Source organism: Haliotis asinina, chromosome 11 (genome assembly GCF_037392515.1).
Source record: "Haliotis asinina isolate JCU_RB_2024 chromosome 11, JCU_Hal_asi_v2, whole genome shotgun sequence".
Taxonomy (NCBI): Eukaryota; Metazoa; Mollusca; class Gastropoda; order Lepetellida; family Haliotidae; genus Haliotis; species Haliotis asinina.
Genome location: NC_090290.1, coordinates 5,479,239 through 5,502,143, shown reverse-complemented (window position 1 = coordinate 5,502,143; position 22,905 = coordinate 5,479,239). Strand labels below are relative to the sequence as shown.

The following is a 22,905-nucleotide window of genomic DNA, read 5'->3' as shown; positions in this document are numbered from 1 at the left end:
GTAGCATTCCAATGGCAATATTCTAGACACAACAAATATAAACATAAAAGATACAAAGACATAGAAATGCACATGTATGATCTTTATCATTACAATTAGAAGCTAAATACTACATAAGCAAGGTATATAATGACTCACAGTAACAAGACATGATGTAATGTGTATAATAATGACCTAGGATAATATTCTATTTTTGCTATACGTATGTTGTAATAAATTATTTCTATACTATTTGGTTGATTATTTCTAAACTTGAGGTTACAATTTTCTGTTGTAGTAAGACTTTGAAATTTATTGTTTTGAAATGGAAGTGAGAAAGTAGCACCTTTCTTTTGAATATTTACAGGGCGCCTATATGTTGTAGAGTATCCCCGATATTTAGTACAATACATGAAATGGTGCTCTGAGCATCTGAAGCTGGTTTACCCAAATGACTCAAAACGATCTAATTAACAATGTTAGATTATACTATTCAACAGTAACATAAGTATATCTTCTGATACCCGTTATCAAAAAAGTCTATTTAGGGTTTGACGATAATAAGAAATCCGCTTTCGGTACTGAGTTTAACTTTTATATTTAGAGTTGGTCCCGCGGTGACGTGACTGTAATATCTTTACATTCATATAAAAGCCTTCATATATAGTAACTTGCATATTTTTCCTTTTTATGATGGATAATAAGGGACAGTTGCTTTCTAAAACGAAAAAAGTATGCATGACTTCCACGAAATCCCTATATTCTCATGACGTCATACCAAAACAAAAATACTACGAGCACTTGCTGAACGAATGTTTCTGACAGACGCATAATTTGAATATTTGCGCCTCAAAATGGACAGTAGAAGTTATTCGGGAGGCTATGGAGGCGTTCAAGGACTCGAGGAAGACATCATAAGTCTTCTAAGCCCGATCGAACCGATCGTTATGCGAATACAAAGCCTCTTGGTTTGGGAGTACCCCCGAAGAAGTGCAGTCATGTTCATCTGCGTACATATCTTGTTTTGGTCGGTATTTATTCATGCACACTTTTCTGGATTTATGCAGTTTTAAAATCGCTAGTATTCCCATACCATAATATCGCCAGTGTCAGTAGATGCTCAACAAAGGTCAATGTTTATTGTTTTGATTATGACGGAGTTCAGTCAGAAGTAGGCCAAGTCAGACACTAAGTAAGATTCACCTCGTTTGTTTTCAGGTATTTGGCAGCAACATCCATGAGTTCATATTTTCTTATATCAAGTGCAACTTTAATTCTTTTCTTTGTGGATACATGGAAGAAGAAAATTTGGCCTGAAATAAGAGGTAAGGTACTTTATTTTGATAAACGTGATAAAAGTGTCAGGTGAATCTGATTACTTGGTGCGTGACCTCTCAGCTGTGACAGTTCTGTGTCAGCTGGGAGAAGATGGCCTCTATTTGCTTTCCTCAGATAACACTGTTTATTCTGTGAAACGGTTGCATTGTCTCAGTGTTATATGTAAACAATAATGTTATCAATGAAAGTTATTTCCAATGCAAGTTGACATACAAGTTTAGGCAGAAAGAAATATGGGGTGATTGTGCCACATATGAAATTTTTAACTGGCTGTGGTCAGTTGCTGGGCTGATGGGAGATTGTGAATTCATAAATTAATGCATGCTGAAGAAAGGTCAATCCCAAATATGACTTGCAACATTCCACAACTTTCTAAATGGCATTGTGTAATTATTCTGAACGGGGTAAAGAGTTTGGGGAGATGTATAAACCGCAACTGATCATAGCGAATTGGGACGGTGGTATATGAATATTTGACTTGTTCCAAACACTTTACGTTTCAAGTTACATTTCAAAATTTCAGTAATACCATGCAATTTCAAAAAGCAGTTCTGATACAAATGCAACATTTCTCAATGAATGCGATAAAAATATGGCTTTGATTACCCTTCATTTCAAAATACAGTAGGTAGGCATTTTTCAAAGACTGCAATTATTTAGCAGAACTACCAGTGTTTGGTACATACATGCATGTGTGAACTTTGTTTGTTAAAGTGAGTACCATTTGAAATTGTAAAAAGTTGAGATCAGATTAGCGTCACCTTGTTTACACCTCAGCTCAGATGTCTTTAGTACTCACCATGCTAGAAGCATGTCGGTCAACAATACAAAGAAACACTGTAGGTTTTATAAAATGTATGTCGTCAAGGAAGCTGATCTGGATGATATATAGAGAATCTTACCTAAGTGTCTACTGATATCAAATATGTCAATACAAGCTGATAGAGTAACATACTTTTTACCTTTATCAACGAGTGTTGATATAACTGATATCAGTAGACATGAGGATGAGATTCTATTTATCATCCAAAATCATTCTTTGTTAGTTTTCAATGAAAAATGTACAGCTCTGAAGACAGTACTGGCATTAGATTTGCAGTGCAATGATGTCATAGCATTGTGACATCATAAAGTTCAGGACGTCATAGCATTGGCAGGGCACTGTGCAAAGTCTACTGCTAAAGCGATATTTCCTAGGAGGAACACAGTTTTGAATGATAAATGTCATCATGTCCCAGTTACTAAGATCAATGCTCATGCTATCAAATAACTAAACTTAACAAAACTAAACATTTCCAACAAGATGCTGCTTTTCAACTGATCATTTTCCAATTCAGTAGAAGCTTCATATACTAACTAAGGATATAGGTACAGATTAACAACATGAAGAGTCCTGTGGATATTCAACTTCTTTATAAGTATATTATTAATATGAGCAATGTTTCACTGTATCTATTAACACCATTACCAAGCAAGTGATGTACAATACAGCAGGCAAGACTATATATACATTCTGCTTGACAAGTATTAGATGAGCCAGCGCAGTGAACGTGTTTGTGAGACAAGTAACCTGGACGAATATACTTGGTTGCTACGAGTAGATTGGCAATTACGCATGTGCAATGCATGCCAACTGTGGTGTGAAATCAATACTGCTACTGTTTAACACATGTCTCTTAGAGCGATTTAGTTCAGCAAAACACCATCACGACATGATTCACATGTGGAAATTCAACTTTTCAGTATTTAGACGACAACCTGGTTCCCTATTGTTTCAAATGGAATATTCTGGAGGGCATTTCCATTTATGCAAACTGGGGTCATTTGTCAGGTCGTGGCTCATCTTATACTTGTCAAGCAGTAGTAAAGTTGGAACAGTTAGTTGGTTCATGTTTACACAATTAATAAGTTTGATGTGCAAAGTTGGAGCATGTTTTCACAATTTTTAATTTTGATGTGTAAGGATGGAGTATGTTTACACAATCAATAAGGCTGATGTGTAAGATGGTGTATGTTTACACAATCAATAAGGTTGATGAGTAAGGATGGAGTATGTTTACACAATTAATAAGGTTGATGTGTAAGGATGGAGTATGTTTACACAATTAATAAGGTTGATGTGTAAGGATGGAGTATGTTTACACAATTAATAAGGTTGATGTGTAAGGATGGAGTATGTTTACACAATTAATAAGGTTGATGTGTAAGGATGGAGTATGTTTACACAATTAATAAGGTTGATGTGTAAGGATGGAGTATGTTTAAACCAGGAGGTGCATTGTTGCACATACAGAATCAACTAGACAGTTATATGGTAGATGGGAGAATAATAGGATTAAAATTTGCTTGGTGATGAGTTGCTTGCAGGCAGTAGGGATCTAATATCCTTGGCCTCTGTTTATGGCCCCTTGGAACCTCTTGATGTGAATGGCTTCTAATAATTTCGTGATCTTTAGTGGGTCTGATTGCTGAGGAGTCTATAAATCCACAGACCTCTCCCCATTGTTTAGTGTGTCGTTTGGACCCTGCCCATGCAAGTCTAGATTATGTGACAAGTCTAGATTTCCACAGTTGCAGGTTCTGAAAATGAAGAAAAAAGTGTCATGGCTCCTTTTCATTATATTTTTTTTGTTTTAGTTGTGAACTGTGTTTTTTCTGTAAAATATGTTCATTTCAGAGTCTAGTTGTGAGTCTACCTGTTATTCAGCCCTCAAATTTCTAAATGCACTTCTGTGAAGGTACAGTCTGTTTATTAACTATGTTTGAATGTATTACAAGACAGAGGAATCTCTTCACTTAGTGTTTGCTTATCAACTTATGTCACTAACCACGCGATAACAGACACTGGGACAGAATTTATATTTAAAGGAGCATTGTCACATAAAGACCTCTATCATGTTTATGTTGTTAATCTTGTCAATCAACAGCTTTAAGGGGATTATGAATGGTTCACTGATCAGTGTATTTAGCTATAGGAAGGGCTAACTAATCTCATCAGAGAGGTAATGATTATCCAAGAGGTAATGATTCTCAGCACAAGACAACCGTCTGATACGTAATTTGCCCAGGATGTTATTAAATGAAATAACGACAACTGTAACTGGCATTCAAGATTATAGCGTGTATACAGCAAAGTGCATGTACATATGATAATAATTAATATTATTACCTATGAGGGTGAAAATATCTGTATTCATATTTTTTATTTGATGCCGTAGGGTCAAATATCTCTTTGGCATGATGATGTGGCATCATGAACAATGCTATGATATCTTGTTCCTTCTGTGACGTTTCATTGTGCATGTATCAATGGTAGGTAACCAGTGTATGTTTGAAAGTAGATTTGTGTTTATTTATCTTTTAACAAGCTTTGGTGTTTGTGACAGGGGGATTAAAAACAGGTGCTTGTGTCATTGCGAGGATTAAAGACGTTTTGTTAAAGAACAACAATAGCAAGTGTCTACCAATGAGAGGGCTTGGTTTGACCACACCCCCTTTATGCAGCCTTACATCCTTGCTATCGTCCACCATTTGTGTCTAGATCGTTTAGTTTAGGGTCAAAATCGACTTTCAGTCGACTTGTAGAAATAATACTAAGGGACTGATAGGTGTCATGAGTGGTGATTGATAGGCCAATCGCCCATGATTATGTTTAGATGAAGTTTTAATCGATTACATGCGATGGTAACAAAGTGATCGGCAGAGCAGGCAGGTGGCATACACCAAAGTGTCCGGCCTTGTCTAGACATATTGTACTGTGGAGCGTTTCAAATCAGAGGTTATCTCAAAATTTTCACTTTGAAAATAATCTTTGCAATGACATGAGCACCTGTGGGATTAAACCAGCAACTTGTCTGAGGCCAGGCAGGTTCTGTTTCCATTAGGCCATGGAGGCAGTTCCGGTAATTGAATTGTATATGGTGTTGATGCGCAACCATAAAAATGTTTGATGGAGAGCCCATGACATACATACAATTCTGATTTGTTTGAATACTGCATACACTTGATGAGCATTGGGTAGCAGCAAACAACTTTGAAACAAATTTCAATAAACCTAAAACTTTTCCAATAGTAGATACAAGGCAGTTATGTATCGATTCCATACTTCTATTTTTTGTGCAGACTGTTAAAATATAGACAGTAATATGGAGTTTCGGTGTCTTTCTGGGACTAACATGGAGTTTAGTTACTGATTAGCCTATCATGAACATATTATCTTACTGGAGTCTTCAAGAAATATTCACCCATGACTTTTCAGTTAGTAAAGTAAGTTTTCTAAGAAATAAACATGTTTTCAGGCCCTGACAACTTTGAAGATTTGTCCTATCGTCAAGTGTTTCAAAGACTATAACAATAGTTCCAAAATCGTTTGTTTTTGATTATGAGAAAGTGCTCTTCAATTGTTTCAGTTAACCAGAACACCTTTAGTTAATAGAATAGCCCAAGTATGGACTCATGCTGCATATTTGTCTTAAGAGTGGACAGAAACAATCTGAGTGAAGTGTTTGCCAGTGTTATATGTGACCCAGCAGAACATACTCCTGAGGTACTGCTTACAGTTATTGTAATCACGTTGCATAATTATTTGGGTAAAGCGGTGCATATGACAACAACAAAATGCAAGTTGTATACTGCATTACATGTGTGATTGTTATCTTTCAGTTCCTCCTCCTGTGCCTGATGATATAGATGGGTGAGTAAACTGAAGGGGACTTCAGGTTTCTTGTATTTAGCACATTTCTTTACCTTTGGGAAGGTTTTGATTGTGTTAAACTATGGTGAAATGCCCACAAGTAAACTGGCCAAACACATGGCAGTGTGCAACAAAAGAATCCATAACAGAATTTCAACCTGTGAATATCTGGGTTAAAATTTAGCTGCAGCACCGCATGACTTAGTGGAAGATCGTGGATTCCATCCCCGTCCAGGTCATACCAAGAGTTAAAATTGGTAATTGTTTGTCCCTGCCTGGCACTCAGCATTAATGAGCGAGTTGGGTATTACTCCACTTTTAGCAATGTTCCATTGAAATCACAGCTGGAGACACCAGAAATGGGCCTCAGACCTTGTATCCAAGTGGAGAATTAAACCCAGGTCTTCAGCATGATGAACGAACACTTTCTCCTTCAGGCTACCACATAACCCCTGGTATTCATGGGTACAACAAGGACTGATCAGTTCAAAGTCAGTGTAATGTGTCTGAGTGGGGTATTCATGTTACCTGCAGCATGGTGTCTCCGAGAGCTAGCACCAAAAAAACATTTAATGAACAAATAAACTCACATTTTTTATACTCTTTTGACCATTAAATATGAAAGACTTATGGTTAGTCTTAAGATGAACACGAGAGTCATAAACATGTGGTTGATTAATAACAAGCGATTTAAAGTTGCCAAAAATTCATCTGCTTTACTTTTGCCCGCCAACAAAACCACAGACAGGTTACGTAACTCTGTCACCAGAGCCCTGCATTGATGTTATGTGAGGAAGGATTTTCAGTTAGTTGTATATGAAATATGTAGCAAGCTCATCAATTTGCTGATTTCTCAATGACAGCAAAGGCATGCCATATGGTTAGGTTGCCGTCAGATCTCCTAGGTTTCGGGTCATGGTGTCACCATACATAGATTACCTTTCAGTTTCAATTCGTGCTAAACATGTTGTTTATGAGTGTGAAGCGAGCGTTGAGGAAGCCTGTACATATTAAATCGGGTGGTTCAACACCTACCTCGCTTCCATGACAGGAGATGCTATTTAGGCTTGTCTGAGAATCAATTTGATTATGGTTTCATCAAGAAAGAATGATCAAAACTACTTTTTACTCGTAGTTAAATATGTTTTTGAAACATGACTGAAAAACATGGCACTGCTTTTAACAGAACAATAAAAAACTATTATGACAACAAGCAAATTTGACAGAATAGTCTGTGAAAATATATCGTATCTTAGAAATTAAACAAAGCAGGTGACAAAACTAAATGGTAGTAGATTGTGAAAACGTATAGCTTTCATTTTTCAAAACAATTGTCACAATTGCATTTTTAGACAAACCTGTAAACAAGATAATATACCCATGAAAAATATACATATATCCTAGTACCTATACCACATAGGTATACCCCACATTACATCAAGGGGCGGTGGGGTAGCCTAGTGGTTAAAGCGTTCACTCATCACGCCAAAGACCCGGGTTCGATTCCCCACATGGGTACAATGTGTGAAGCCCATTTTCTGGTGCACCCTGCTGTGATATTGCTGGAATATTGCTAAAAGTGGCGTAAAACTGAACTCACTCACTCACTCACATTACATCACAGAGGTTCAAATTTTGTCCGCAGGACAGAATTGTGCATTGTTGTCAGAAAGTGTGATATAAGGCAATAACATGTCGAAATGAGTAGTTTTAATGACAGGCTTTCATTTATTATGATGTCAAAAAATGATTTATGCATTCATACCCCTCTCGAGTATATGTGATCTTTAAGTCTGGGCTACTACAGCAGCCACACATCCACATGCATAAGAGTGAAATCTTCTCAAGTACGATGTTAAACTGCACCCCACTTCACCTCATAGGAAGCAACCAACATGATCAGGCGCCCCAGGACTCTGATTTGGGGGATGCTTTTCATTGTATCTCATTTGCTGAGATGGTACTTATGATGTCAATCACTAGTTCATTTAACTCTTTATCTTTTAAGAATATTGATCTTTATTAATATCAAAGCTGTCCCTGAGGTTAATCAAATCTTCCATTGAAGCTTCAGAAGAATGTACGTAATTGTTGACGTTTCAATGTATTGAAACTAATCTGTTTGTGACTTTGTGAACATTTTCTTTCAGCTGGACCCCTGTCCATCCCCGTCTGTTAAATGTGCTCGAGATTTCCCATCATGCAGCTGAAGTTCTTCACAACATTCTCAACACACTCCATGAATTACGCTTGTTTCGTAGGAACAACCCAAGAATTGTAAGTTTGATAAAAGCTGAAGTTGTATATTTGGTAGAAACTCTTACAACATTTAGTATGGAGGCTGTGAAAGTATTGGAATACTTAGGAAGTAGCTGACATTCTAAGTGGCAAAATGATTGTATTCAGACACAATTTTTCAGATGTTGGCAGTGATTACAACACATGGGGACAGTTAGTGACAACAAAGAGAGAATCTTACCCAAGTGTCTTCTGATATTAACTATATCAACACAAGTTGATAAAGTTACGAATACTTGATCATTGCCGAGCATATTTTTACGTTAATCAATGAGTGTTGATATATTTGATATCAGACGACATGAGGGTGAGAATCTTTTTATCATCAAAATGTCACTCATCATTAGCTTTGAAGAAGGAATGAACATCTCAGAGACTTTTAGACTTGCAGTGCAGCAATGTCATAGCATTGTGATGTCATCAAGTTTTTCATGTCATAGCATTGTGTGTCACTGTCATGTAATCGATGAGATGAGGGCATTGTTCAGAATCTACTGCCCTGCGAGATATCGTTTGATCTCTCACAAGCAATATCTCCAGTGGAACACAGTTTAGATGATAAAGTGGAGTCTGTTTTTTTCAAGTGAAGTCACTAACTACTGCATGGTCCTGTCTCCCTGCATGTCATGTGATGGTGTCAGGATACTGTCTAGATTTATTGTAGTTATTCGACATTTTTCAAAGCAATGACATAAAGACAACCACTTCTGTTTCATCAGTAGGTCAGAATGGTTGTATATACTGAGAGAACGAAAGAAAGGAAAGCAGAAAAGTTCAAACATTCCTTTGATATTTGTCACCAGCTTTGAGTAGCAGGTTGTAGGAAAAACGTCATGGGGGAAAAAAATCATCGACTAGAGTAAGTGAGTGAATATGTTTCATACAATGTAATTGAACCTGGGTCTTGGGCACGACTATCGTAAGCTAGAAAAATTCAGTATTGCTTATATATTCCTTCAACAAGTCATAACAATATTTTCATCAATAGCATTCCATAAGTTTCTGTGAACCACATTTGATAAAATTAATGTAATTATTCAGGTATAACACATGACATAGAATAAACAGATCACAACATTATCATCTGCAATAGCACAAGATAAATCCCATAATCCTCTAAGAACTAAATAGCTAATAACATGTTCATCTCACCCATTTTGATAAGATGCTTGCAACATCGCACTGAAAGTAATAATTAACTTGAATGTGAATGGCATGAACAAAGTAAATTGGGAACAGGAGGTTTTATGACTTCTTACTGATGATGAAAGTGGAATAGCATGTATAAAATGCAGTATAAACGGATGTTATTATTTCTGACAATGAAGTGAAATAGTTTACATAAAATACAGTATAAACAAAGTAAATAACTGGAGAACAGGATGCTTAATAATAGTGATGTTTCTGATGACCTCCTTTCCCCTGACTTTTTTTTTCCCAAGACATTTTTTCCTGTGACTTTTTTCTGATTACCAAGTAGCTCTGTGGGAGGAAATCTGAGTATAAATGAAACAACAATTCACATAGTTTATTTATGTTCCCTCAGTATAAATTGATCCAGTTTGTCCTGTGAAGGGAGTTCATTCATTGACAGTTGGTTTTGTTTTTCTTTTATGAAGGTTGGGGTGTGTTTTTGTCAGTGGTTGACATAAGATGTTAAACAAAAGCGTATCTGATTCTGTTTGAATAGATGATTTTTTCAGTATCTGAAAGCTTGTGCCAGACTACAGCACATTCATTTGTTAATTCTTAATTGAATGTACACACAATTTCTTCGATGTACACTGTTTTGTTCAAATACACACTGCATAAACCAGTTAGTTGCAGCCAAATGCACATTTATATTCACAATGGTTCATATTTTTATGCAGACATGTTGCAATGGTTTACTGGTAAGGACCGGATCCGTTAATCATTAGCTTTTCACAGTCTAAGTAAACTTAGCCTCAGTACTTTTTGTTACACTCCACTACTGAGTCTAACAACCTTATGGGAGGTCGCTTCAGGTAACCTTTGAGATTGATCAATCAGAACACAGCTTACCATTCACACATGCCTTTTGAACTTTTTACCTCGAAAACATTATACCCGAACGATTCCCTTATGGGTGATGCACATGGCCCACATTGCAACCATGACAACGGTGAGTAAACAGTCGCTGAAACTTGTGTTTTGTCAATATTCAAGGATGTCATTTTGCAGAAATATTAGATAATGGTAACCATGTCAACAGAAACCCCAAAGCATATATACTGCAGGTAAAATACTGTGTTATATGTGGAATTTTGTTTGTGGACAGATCCGTGTCAGAATATTATGTAAGTCTCCTATCCCTAAGTAGTAGCCGTTGTCTGATTGGTTAAATCTGTTTGTCTCACTATTCATTGGACAGTCATAGTTCGCTCTAAGGTTACCTGACGCGACCTTCTACTAGGGTTTGTTAGACTCATTGGAGGAGTGTAATGAATAACACTGAGACTACGTTAACTTAATCTGCAGATTTTCATTGCTGCACATCTCTCTCCCAGCGTCCCTCTCATTCCACTATTGAACTAAAGTCTGCATTATCTGTCGTTCTGCTGATAAATAGACTGTTATGTGTGCTCTTTTCTTTCTGTGACATTGTTTACTAGATGAAATGACAAGTGCAGTTAGCCACTAGTAGTTCATCCAAACTTGAGTGCAGCAAATTCTTACTTGGGCTTTAGACAATATCTGGCACTGAGTCCCTGACTATATGTTCAGATTACAGCTTATTCAGACCAACACAATGTGTATAGCCTCTCTGAGCCTTAAATGCTTTTGCATGGATTACAGCTTTGTAATATTGGACTATTTCTATCACCATCATCTTCTTCATCGTTATCATTGTTATCATCATCATCATCATCATCATCATCATCATGGTTGAATAGACCTTCAGCAATTCATGCTTTCCATAAGGTGACTATGCTTGTCGTAAGAGGCGACTAAGGGGATCGGGTGGTCAGACTCACTGACTTAATTGACACTTTCCAGTTGTGCAGATCAATGTGCATGCTGTTGATCACTGGATTGTCTGGTCCAGACTTGTAATGCGAAATCCCAACTTGGGTACTATGTCTGAAGCTCATTTCTGGTGTCCACTGCCACATTGCTGGATTATTATTAAAAACGGCATGAGCCATACTCACTCACATGCCAGAAATGTAAGGTTGCCAAGTGTTGTAAGAGTTAGAGGTGGGTCAGTTGACCTAGTGAAGATTGTAACCCTGGTATGTGTTGTACATCAGTATTCAGGATGTTTTAAGTCAGCAAGGGAAGAATGTAAGGTTGCCAAGTGCTGTGAGAGAGTTGACACAGTTTCATTGTAAAGCCAGTGTCATATGTGAAAAGCTGTTGCAAATTAAGGAATGTGATTGTCCTTAGTTGGTTCGACATAAATTGGTCCTTGATTCCTTGATATTTGTCCAAGATATAGGAGTACAGGTTTCACTTGCCTGAGTCTGATGACAACAGTCAGACACACTGCCTTGGTTGATGGATGTCACTTCTTATGTTCTTATTCATGTACAGACTCCATCATGTGTGTTCCCATGAAGATCCAGCTTCGGCTTCGGCAACCCATGCCTTTTGTATTAGTATGTCGAAATGAGGGATACCTTCATAATTATGAAAAATGTTTTTTTGATGGTGTACAATTGAAAACAGCCACATATATTATAATTATCTTGGTATGATATTTTCTACTAGGCTGTCTTGGACTGTTTGTACTAAGACGCTTGTGGCAAAAGCCAGTAAAGCCTTATTACTTATATAACAATTACAGCATAATTTTAGAAATATTCCTGTTCATATGTTATTTAAATTATGTTACCGCAAAGCAAAACAAATACTGCTGTACAGGGCAGAGGTGTGAGGATTTTAGGAAAGAAGTGTTGTTGATAAATTCATAACAACTTTTGTCAATTTGTTATTAGGGTAATTAAACATACATGAGGTAATGCTGCATTAGCTGAAAGCGGAACGTACAGTATGAATGTAGATTATCATCTTAGAGAAATCATCTAGAGAAGTTAGATGTGTTACATGTTGCTGTAAACTGTTATGAATGTGTAATGATCATTATCCCAAGCTATGCTATTATTATATACTTAGAGTATATTCTGTGGGTAGGATTACTTGTGTTTCTGGGGCGGTGGGGTAGCCTAGTGGTTAAAGCGTTCGCTCGTCACGCCGAAGACCCGGGTTCGATTCCCCATATGGGTACAGTGTGTGAAACCCATTTTCTGGTGTCCCCCGCCGTGATATTGCTGGAATATTGCTAAAAGCGGCGTAAAACTAAACTCACTCACTCACTCACTTGTGTTTCTCAAAGACAAAAGCTCTTAGATGAGTCTTGATTTTGTTATGTTTGGTTTTCCCAAGGTATTGGAAATGTGCCTTTACTTTTATCATTATTTAAGCAGAGGTTAATTGATTGTTCAAAGCAAAATATCAGTAGCTATATCATGGAATCATCCAGTCTTGTATATTTTTAAAGTATTCTATCATCATTGCCGCTTGATAGTCACATTTAAAGAATTAATTGAAGAGACTTAAGAAGATACTTATGTTTGTTAAATTCACTGCAATACCATTACGATGTAATATTATGTGGAAGGAAACTATGAACACAGACGTAATTTGTAAGATGTGTAATAGAAATGAAGATGAGGTCCACTTCCTGTTTGAAAGTGGTAAATATGCAACGCCACGAAAAACATATTTACCTCTGTGGAATAATTTAAGAAATTATTGTAAACTCATAAAGTTAATAACTTCTAATGACAGGTTACTTTTATTGAATTGTGCCAAATTTATTAAATCAGCACTTAAATGTCGATCTTCTATATAATGGCAACACAAATGTCTGCCTATTGTCACTGTGCAAAGTATCATTTATATTGCTTTTTGTACATGGACCGATGGCCTACAAACTGAAATAAGCTTCTGTCATGTCGTAAGAGGCAACTAATGTGATTGTGTGGTCAGACTCACTTACCTAGTTGACACATGGCCATAGGCAGATCTAGGGGGTTTGCAAGGGTGTGCATCTCCGCTCTTGTCCTGAAAGTACAATAGATGACCATAGGAGTATGGTTGGAATACTGCTGAGTGTTTTATTTAGATCTCAGCTCAGAAATGGTCAAAGTTACCAAAGAGCCTTCAGGACTATAATTATAGTTTTGTACAAAGATTTAAATTATTCAGGGTCTGAAATGGACAGTTTCTTAAGTGTGTAGTTTACTGGATCCTATACAATAACTTCACGTCTTTTATTGGTGGCAAACTGTAGATTAACATGTTTTAGAACTAATGATGTGATAGTAGAGTCTCTGATTATGTCAACAATGTGCTAATTGATTGCCTCTTTGTGATATTTGGATGTTTTTTGTCATTTCAGTTTTCGATAGCGTGTATGATAATTTGCTTCATCCTAATGGTGATTGGCCGCTACATCCCAGGAATAATGCTTTCATATATCCTAGGTAAGTACAATCTCAACAATAGTATGTGTGTGGGTGCATCAACAGGGTGATACACTTTGAGGGGGGGTTTCTCCATAAAATGTACAAGGGGCTACCTGGCCCCTTATGCCAAGGACTTACCTGTAAAATGACAAAATAGTTGTTTTGTTCTAAATTCGGGTTTTCTTCAGAGGTCTCATTTTCTTTACTGACATTTTAACTTTGAAGTTTAACTGTTCATGAATTCAATGTTACTAGTATCTGTAGTTTGTCACAGAGACCCTGAAGCAACTATATCCAAGAATACCCATTGCAAGCCTAGAAAATTTGTTGAGTATACATTTGTTCCAGCGATGTGATAAAGGAGGTGGGGTTTGTTCAAGTAATGTGATAAAGGAGGTGTGGTTTGTTCCAGTGATGTGATAAATGAGGTGTGGTTTGTTCAATTAATGTGATAAAGGAGGTGTGGTTTGTTTCAGTGACGTGATAAAGGAGGTGTGGTTTGTTGAGTGTACATTTGTTCCAGTGATGTGATAAAGGAGGTGGGGTTTGTTCAATTAATGTGATAAAGGAGGTGTGGTTTGTTCCAGTGATGCGATAAAGGAAGTGTAGTTTGTTTCAGTGGTGTGATAAAGGAGGTGTGGTTTGTTCCAGGGATGTGATAAAGGAGGTGTGGTTTGTTTCAGTGGTGTGATAAAGGAGGTGTGGTTTGTTTCAGTGACGTGATAAAGGAGGTGGGGTTTGTTCAATTAATGTGATAAAGGAGGTGTGGTTTGTTTCAGTGATGTGATAAAGGAGGTGTGGTTTGTTCAAGAAATGTGATAAAGGAGGTGTGGTTTGTTTCAGTGATGTGATAAAGGAGGTGTGGTTTGTTTCAGTGGTGTGATAAAGGAGGTGTGGTTTGTTCCAGGGATGTGATAAAGGAGGTGTGGTTTGTTCAAGTAATGTGATAAAGGAGATGTGGTTTGTTTCAGTGATGTGATAAAGGAGGTGTGGTTTGTTTCAGTGATGTGATAAAGCAGGTGGGGTTTGTTTCAGTGATGTGATAAAGGAGGTGTGGTTTGTTTCAGTGATGTGATAAAGGAGGTGGGGTTTGTTGAAGTAATGTGATAAAGGAGGTGTGGTTTGTTTCAGTGGTGTGATAAAGGAGGTGTGGTTTGTTTCAGTGGTGTGATAAAGGAGGTGTGGTTTGTTTCAGTGATGTGATAAAGGAGGTGGGGTTTGTTGAAGTAATGTGATAAAGGAGATGTGGTTTGTTCCAGTGATGAGTTTGATGCTGTGGCCCTGCATCGTCTACCACAACGTGTTGAAGAAGGTGTACCTGAAACTGGAGCCAGCGTTCATGTGGCTGGAATATAATCTCAAAATCAAGATGTCAAGGTCGCCCAAAGGTATGCTCAATCAAAATGATGTTAGGGGAAAAAAATGAATTTTTTTTTTTAATTACAAATTTTTGGTCGGAAACAAGATTATACCTGATAGTGTTATCAAATAATGATACGGTTGTGCAAGTTGCATTCATTTGGTTGGTGTTCAAGCTGCTCTAAGCAATGTCTCAGCTACGTCATGGCTGATGTAAATAACTGAATCTGGACTAGACAGTCTAGAGATTGACCTCATGAACATTGATGATCTATGCAGTCAGGATATAATGGCTGTGAGAACCATAAGCAAGCCTGACAGCTGTAGCTCATCAGTCACCTCTTGTGGCAAACATGGATTGCTGCAAACCAAATCAGAACAGTCTTCATCAAGCAGATTCATCAGTAATACACACACTGCTGGACAAGTATTAGATGGGATGACATCAGTAACACACACACTGCTGGACAAGTATTAGATGGGATGACATCAGTGACACACACACTGCTGGAGAAGTATTAGATGAGATGACATCAGTGACACACACACAGCTTGACAAGTATTAGATGAGATGACATCAGTAACACACACACTGCTGGATAAGTATTAGATGGGATGACATCAGTGACACACACACTGCTGGATAAGTATTAGATGAGATGACATCAGTAACACACACACTGCTGGACAAGTATTAGATGAGATGACATCAGTAACACACACACTGCTGGATAAGTATTAGATGGGATGACATCAGTTACACACACACTGCTGGAGAAGTATTAGATGAGATGACATCAGTGACACACACACTGCTGGACAAGTATTAGATGAGATGACATCAGTAACACACACACTGCTGGAGTAGTATTAGATGAGATGACATCAGTGACACACACACTGCTGGACAAGTATTAGATGGGATGACATCAGTGACACACACACTGCTGGACAAGTATTAGATGAGATGACATCAGTAACACACACACTGCTGGATAAGTATTAGATGGCATGACATCAGTGACACACACACTGCTGGAGAAGTATTAGATGAGATGACATGACATAGAAAAGCATTAGTCTCAAGCCAAATGCTTGACAGTTGACAGGTATGGATCAAACTTCAACACTTCACTTATTTCTGCCCTCAGAAAAGAGTGAGTTAATGTGGGTATGGTGTTACACTGTTTTTAGCTGTACTCCTACAATATCATGGTTAGGGTCACCAGAATTGGTTCCACATATTGTACCCATGTGGGGAATCGAACCCAGTAATGCTTTAACCACTAGGCTAGCCCCCAGCTCCATGAATGTTTCTTGCAATGTTTCATGAAAGAGATGGAGCTCAAAATATGAATCACTTCGAACATTTACTGGCTGCCATGAAGTAGCTGGAATACATGCAACAAACAGATTTAGTGAATTAAATGTAACTGTTGTGCTAACATGAACTAACCATTGCTCCCCAGTGACGAGTGGAGCATCTGTTTCTGGTGCTGGCTCCCTGAATGCAACAGTTGAGGATGATTACGATGAGTTCTGTCCACCGACGGACCCAACAACCACGGCGCTGCTGGCTCGCGCCATCACAGACAGTGAAGATGAAGGAGGACCCTCAGCCATACCAACCCCCCAGTTGTCTAAAGAACCTTCCATGGACAACAGTGAAAATGGTAGGTCCTGTATAGGGGCAGTATGTGCAAAAATATTGATGGGGTTGGGGTGGGGTGTTTGTCATTCACATTGTACAAACTTCTCCGTGGGGGTGGGGGTGGAGTGCTTGTCATTCACTTTGTAGATTCTTCTCTGTGGTGATGGGGGTGGGGTGCTTGTCATTCACTTTGTACATTCTTCTCCGTGGGGGTGGGGTGCTTGTCATTCACTTTGTAGATTCTTCTCTGTGGTGATGAGGGTGGGGTGCTTGTCATTCACTTTGTACATTCTTCTCCGTGGGGGTGGGGTGCTTGTCATTCACACTGTACATTCTTCTCCGTGGGGGTTGGGAGGGGGTGCTTGTCATTCATGTTGTACATTCTTCTCTGTGGGGGTGGGGGTGGGGTGCTTGTCATTCACATTTTACATTCTTCTCCGTGGGGGTGGGGGTAGGGTGCTTGTCATTCACTTTGTACATTCTTCTCCGTGGGGGTGGGGGTGGGGTGCTCGTCATTCACTTTGTACATTCTTCTCCGTGGGGGTGGGGTGCTCATCATTCACGTTGTACATTTTTCTCCGTAACAGTCATCATCATTCCCTCTAGTCTGAACCAGATTAGATATTAGTCCTAATCAAGTAATCAAACCAGACAGTGCACATAATAGTTTTCTTCACTTGACAATGAAGTGAATTTTTGGCTATGAAGCAGACAGGTATCAAAATCAAATCAAAACACAGTCTGACGATAATTGTTTACATTTCAGAAGAGGAAGACTTTGAGCCAGGCCTAGAACGCATGCCATCATTTGATGACCTTGATCAAACCGATGATGAGTTCATGCCCAACAATGACCAGGAAAGCAGCATGCCCTTCAACCCCTCCCACTTCGGCGACAACTCCGATTCCGACGAGGACATCAATTTTCCAGACATCTCAGAAGTTGACTCTTCCGAACTGGAACGCACACCAACATCAGAAGGCCTTCTCAATGCTCCCTTCAGTGCACTCGCCAGCTCTGTCGTCAGCCAAACCCTGTCTTCCATGGTAGAAAATGCTCTCCACAGTGTGTCCAGAAGGGGAGACGACTCCAGCACTTCCTCCTATGGCCGTCTGCCTGGCACGGATGCCCAGATCACGTATAGACGAACAGACATTGGGGAGTCAGTGGACGTGTTACCACAGGATACAACACTTGAGGAGGAAGATGAGGAAGAGGAAGAAGATGAAGATGAGGAAGAAGAATCAGGAAGACAGATTGAAGCAGACATTGAAAAAGAATTTGATTTTTTGGACGATTTTGAACCAGGGAACAAGCCCAAGAAATGAGACTACTTAGGGGGTTGTGAATTTGTACAGGTTTCCTTTTGATACTAAAAGCTTGATATGAATTTAAAGGTTATATTTTTGTATCTAAACAGTGAAGACATTTTTTCTAAGTGTTCATGTCCAGGGGAATTGTTACGTGATTAATGAGAAGAAATTGTGTTCTGTAGGCGTGAGGTCATCTGAATCGGGAAGAAGCAAGGTGTTGAGTTTTTTAAATAGTTTGGTGTAGAGATTTTACTAATTATTTATTTCATTACTAAAGAATTATACTGTGTCATTGCATGTTTCATCATTTTTGTGTCAGTGGATATTGTCACACTACTTTGTCATACGGTTTTGGAAAGGTTACCATGGCAATGAGCTGATGACAGTGACCATTTGTGGCAGAATTATCCTGATGTTTGCATCTTGATTTCAACATAATATTACACTTATAATGATGTTCAAAAAGAAACTGCATTCAAAAGTATTATACTTATGTGTAAATCTAATTAGTAAATATAATAATTATTATTCACCAGTGATGGTTACTATAGCAACATGTTACGCATATCCAGTATGACATCAAGCATAGCTGGAATTACCTGACAAGGCAACAGAAAAACTAGAAAATATTCTTTTTCTCGTTATGGAGTTTGATAAAACTTTATGTACTATCGACAGAAATTCAGAACCCATGACCTATGTTTGCATTTGGTTTGTGATAAAAAAATCTGATTATGACTGATTAATTGCTATATACACTGGAAGGATCTGCATTTTTGTTATTTGGCTGAATTATGCCATGAGTTTCCTGTTGATATCATCCAGATATTTATTTGAATAACACGTTCTTTCCAAATTATGATGATGGATGTGTAGATACTGCTGTTGATGCTAACTTATCAAGAGGATTTTAGTGCTTGTTGGATTTGATGTTTAGCCTCTTGATTAGATCTCAAGGTCACTCATACAGCTACCACTGGTGCATTCTGGGATGTAAATAAGTTTACTTTGGATTGACACCCGGATGAGAGATGGTTTCCTCTTTTTCTGACATTTTATCTCTAAATTAAATAACAAGACATAACGTTTTGTTTGGGGGTTTGTCAATAATGTTTGATGCAAGCTAGTAACAAGGGATTGTGTGTCATGTTTTACACCATAACTGTTCATAAGAATCCTGAAGGACATTATCCCCAATTTTGGGTTCATACATCCTTTCACAGAATAACTCACTGTTTTACTTAAAAAATATTCCGCCTCTAACCCTAACACATCCTTCCACTGTTATCTGATTTTCAGGGTTCAGTTTAAACATGCCTCAACCTGCCACCTGGAACGTGTCAGTCTTGAGATGACATGCCGTGATAAACCTGAGTAATGTCCAAAGAAAACTGCTTTCCCCAGTTGTTGGTTGGATCATCTGTTGTCATCTTTGATGGTAACTAAATCCATATCAGATCATTACTAAGTGCTATGTATATTTCCTACATGTATATAGAAGTTCATTCATGATGTACCTATACATTTCCTCTAATGTATGACTAACATTATCAGATTATAAGTACTTTAATTTCTGAATTATTCGTTTAACATATATTACATTTATCAAGTTTGAATTATTAGTATTTGCAGTTTGTTTTCCCTGTAGTGATTGACGTTTGTTTATTTAGAGGGATATCTTCAGTTGAAATGTTTTGTTGAATGTAAATACAGGGGAAGCTGTCTAAACCGGCACCCAGTGGGACTGAAGAAATAATCCAGTTTAGACAATGTGCCAGATTGTAGAGCTGATGATAAATGTACATGCCTCAGATGAGACTGACATTTTACATTGGTGTTGACAGCTTGCCAGATTGGACAGATGCCGGTTTTGACAGTTTCCACTGTATGTGTGAAACTTTGTACTCAAAATTGTGTTTTGTATGTTCTGTGGTGTAATTCAGGATAATTATTGTTTTTGTTACTTTTGTTGACCACATTTCATTTACATCAAGTTATTGTGTTGTTATGCATAACAAAATATTGAGTTAATACGTAGAGAAAAGATAATTTTTCATTTAAGAAAGTATTTAAACATGGACGAATGCTATCATATCTAAAACTTAAGTATAGATCTGCTCAGTGTAAGTATATTTAGGCTCAGTATTATTGGTTACACTGCCAACAAACCCAAGTGAAAGGTTGTATCAGCTACCCTTTGAGTGACCTATGACCATCCAATCAAATGCAAGATGGCCAAACAGATTTAACCAATTAGATGACTATTGTTTACTGTTTAGGGTTCAGAAGGACGTACAAAATCCCAGGTCACTGACACTGATCTATCAACAAACAAAAATCTGCATAAAACTCGGATATTTGACCTGCAGTATATACGCTTAGGGCTTTCTGATGACAAGGTTAAAATTTGCTAATATTTCCACAAGCTATCATCCTTGAATGTTGACAAAACTACTACTTTCAGAGTTATGTGTCAGGTGCATCACTCGGAAGCAATCGTACAGAAACTAGCATTTAAAATTATTCGGGTACAAACTTTTTCGAGGTGAAATTTCATGTATGTGTGAATGTCACCTTTTACAATTTGGTAAGCTGTGTTCTCATTGGTCAGCTGAAAAGGTTACCTGATGCCACGTTCTACAAGGGTTTGTTAGTCTCAGCAGTGTAACAAATAATACTGTGTCTAAGTTTACTTATACTCGGGTAATTGTAAGGGGTGGTCAAACACGAATCAGACGGCACATTCCATAACACAATCTTAGTACTACAGTGATTGTAAGTGATATACTTTAACTCGAGCCATTATGTTAATATCCAGTTTTGGACTGTGACCCATTCTTTGGCTCCACAATCCCATCTCATTTTTATGACTGTTGCAAGTTCATGTTGAAAGTATGGAAACATCATAGTGCCAAGATCAGTTTTTGGATTGTGACCTTCATGTTTTTATGCCGTTTGGTGCACAAGAGTCACTCACTCTCGAGATTGTACACTTAGTTAACTTATGACCATACATACAAATTGCTGGGTCGTTAATCAATACGGATGCCGTCCACAGAATTGGCCAAACTGTAAGATTGGTACCACAAGGCATTAGGAAAGAATATGTGATCGCTCTCAAAGTTGTGAATTCATAGGTTGTATCTTAAAGAATCTAATTGGGTGATGTTATTTTTGATGGTTTGAAGTTTCTTGGGTTAGATTTGAAGGTAAACCACAAAGCTGCTGCTGTCCATGGACTATCAAACAAATTTGTCTTTCGTAGAAGGTTTGCATACAGAACATTTCATTTCATTTCAGTTTTCAAGTGGTGTGGTAAGGTAGTCTAGTGGTTACAGTGTTCACTCGTCACGCCGAAGACCTGGGATCAATTCCCCACATGGGTACAGTGTGTGAAGCCCATTTCTGGTGTCCCCCACCGCGATATTGCTGGAATATTACTGAAAGTGGCGTAAAACCAGACTCACTCACTCACTCACCAATTTTCAAATGAATCGAATAGATTAAGAGTAATCAATGGATACATATCCATATCTATATATTATAAATTTTCTGTCACAATTTGGCTGAATATTTTTGGTGTAAAATGTTACTTCTCTCATTCACTATCATTTTTTAAATTTTTTTTTCTGTAGGAATACTTAGGGTGTGGTCAAATTGAGAACTATAAGAAATGAGTGCAAAGGCATCAATCTGAACATTAGAAAAATATAATACACAACTTATCATAGCCAATAATTACAATTTTGTTTTATTTCTTAATTTTAATGAGATATTGGAATTTTTCATTTCAAATAAATTTGAGACATAATGGCAAAAGTTGTAAATCACCTCATTACAGAAATGTTAGGACATTAGGCTGAAATAATAAAACAAGGGAAAATGTGAAGATAATATTTGGGGTGAAAATTAATGTAAATATTTCATCCCTATGAAGAGTTTTAATACACAGTTTGCACTTCACTGTAGGAAAGATTAGAATCACGTGACTAGTTTTTCTTGTCAAAACTTTTAACATGTTACGTTTTCATTTGGTTTGTAGAAATATTTGGAATGTATAGTTATATCGGCACAGTAAGCTTTCACCACATGTATGTTTAGTAGATATTTGTCTTGGCAGCTGTTGCAATACTAGTCAAGTACCTGTATTACAATTGAATTCATAGTACAGGGCTATAGGTCACATTTGCTGCCAAGAAACATGAATTAGAGAGAAACCACATGATCTAAACAGATTCTGATAAGAATTCACAGTGCACTACTTTGTACATATTGTAGCGTTTCCCTGAGTCACCTTAGTGCTTTGAATTTACAGTTTTTACTGTAAAACTCTGTTCAGATCTTCCAACAGACTCTGTCTGATTTTTTCAAGTGAAGATCTCTCCACATAAGTGCTTATAGTGACATGTTCATCTATGCTTATCTATTTATTCCAACATACACATGCATTAATTTACTTATCACTGATTATGTGTGGCAGGTATCAAATACATGACTAAGATGTTACTGCTTTTAACAAAAAGGGATTTATCCAGAGAAGGGTTTGAGAGTATGACCAGGATCTGCTGATTTTAGGTTTGAGTCCCGGGTTTGCTGATAAAGGATCCTTGGTCTGTCGGCTCCAGATCCTTGTTTTGGTTTTTGTCAAAGTTGTTAATTTATCATCCTGAACTTGAATCCACAAAAGACATGACTTGGTGAGAGATATGCCACAAAGACGTGCAACCCAATGCTTTGCAGACCATTGTGACATCATCATCAGTTACTATGATGTCACAGTC

At 37.7% G+C, this 22,905-nt stretch overlaps 1 protein-coding gene across 1 annotated transcript; it reads left to right on the top strand.

The window, feature by feature from the left end:
* Window positions 1-748: 748 nt before the first annotated feature.
* Window positions 749-21,824, top strand: LOC137256638 (reticulophagy regulator 3-like). The gene is made up of 8 exons (XM_067794542.1): window positions 749-1,006; window positions 1,198-1,304; window positions 5,980-6,010; window positions 8,161-8,287; window positions 13,734-13,818; window positions 15,060-15,188; window positions 16,629-16,832; window positions 17,577-21,824. The coding sequence occupies exons 1-8, from the start codon at window positions 834-836 to the stop codon at window positions 18,137-18,139; spliced, it is 1,419 nt and encodes a 472-aa protein (XP_067650643.1). The 5' UTR covers window positions 749-833; the 3' UTR covers window positions 18,140-21,824.
* Window positions 21,825-22,905: the final 1,081 nt, after the last annotated feature.

What these genes read in the sequence shown, in the direction of transcription:
- LOC137256638 (XM_067794542.1), top strand. Translation starts at nt 834, where the DNA reads ATGGACAGTAGAAGTTATTCGGGAGGCTATGGAGGCGTTCAAGGACTC. An exon ending in AATTTGGCCTGAAATAAGAG is followed by an intron (nt 1,305 to 5,979) that starts GTAAGGTACTTT and finishes GTTATCTTTCAG; the next exon opens with TTCCTCCTCCTGTGCCTGAT. An exon ending in CATGGACAACAGTGAAAATG is followed by an intron (nt 16,833 to 17,576) that starts GTAGGTCCTGTA and finishes TTTACATTTCAG; the next exon opens with AAGAGGAAGACTTTGAGCCA.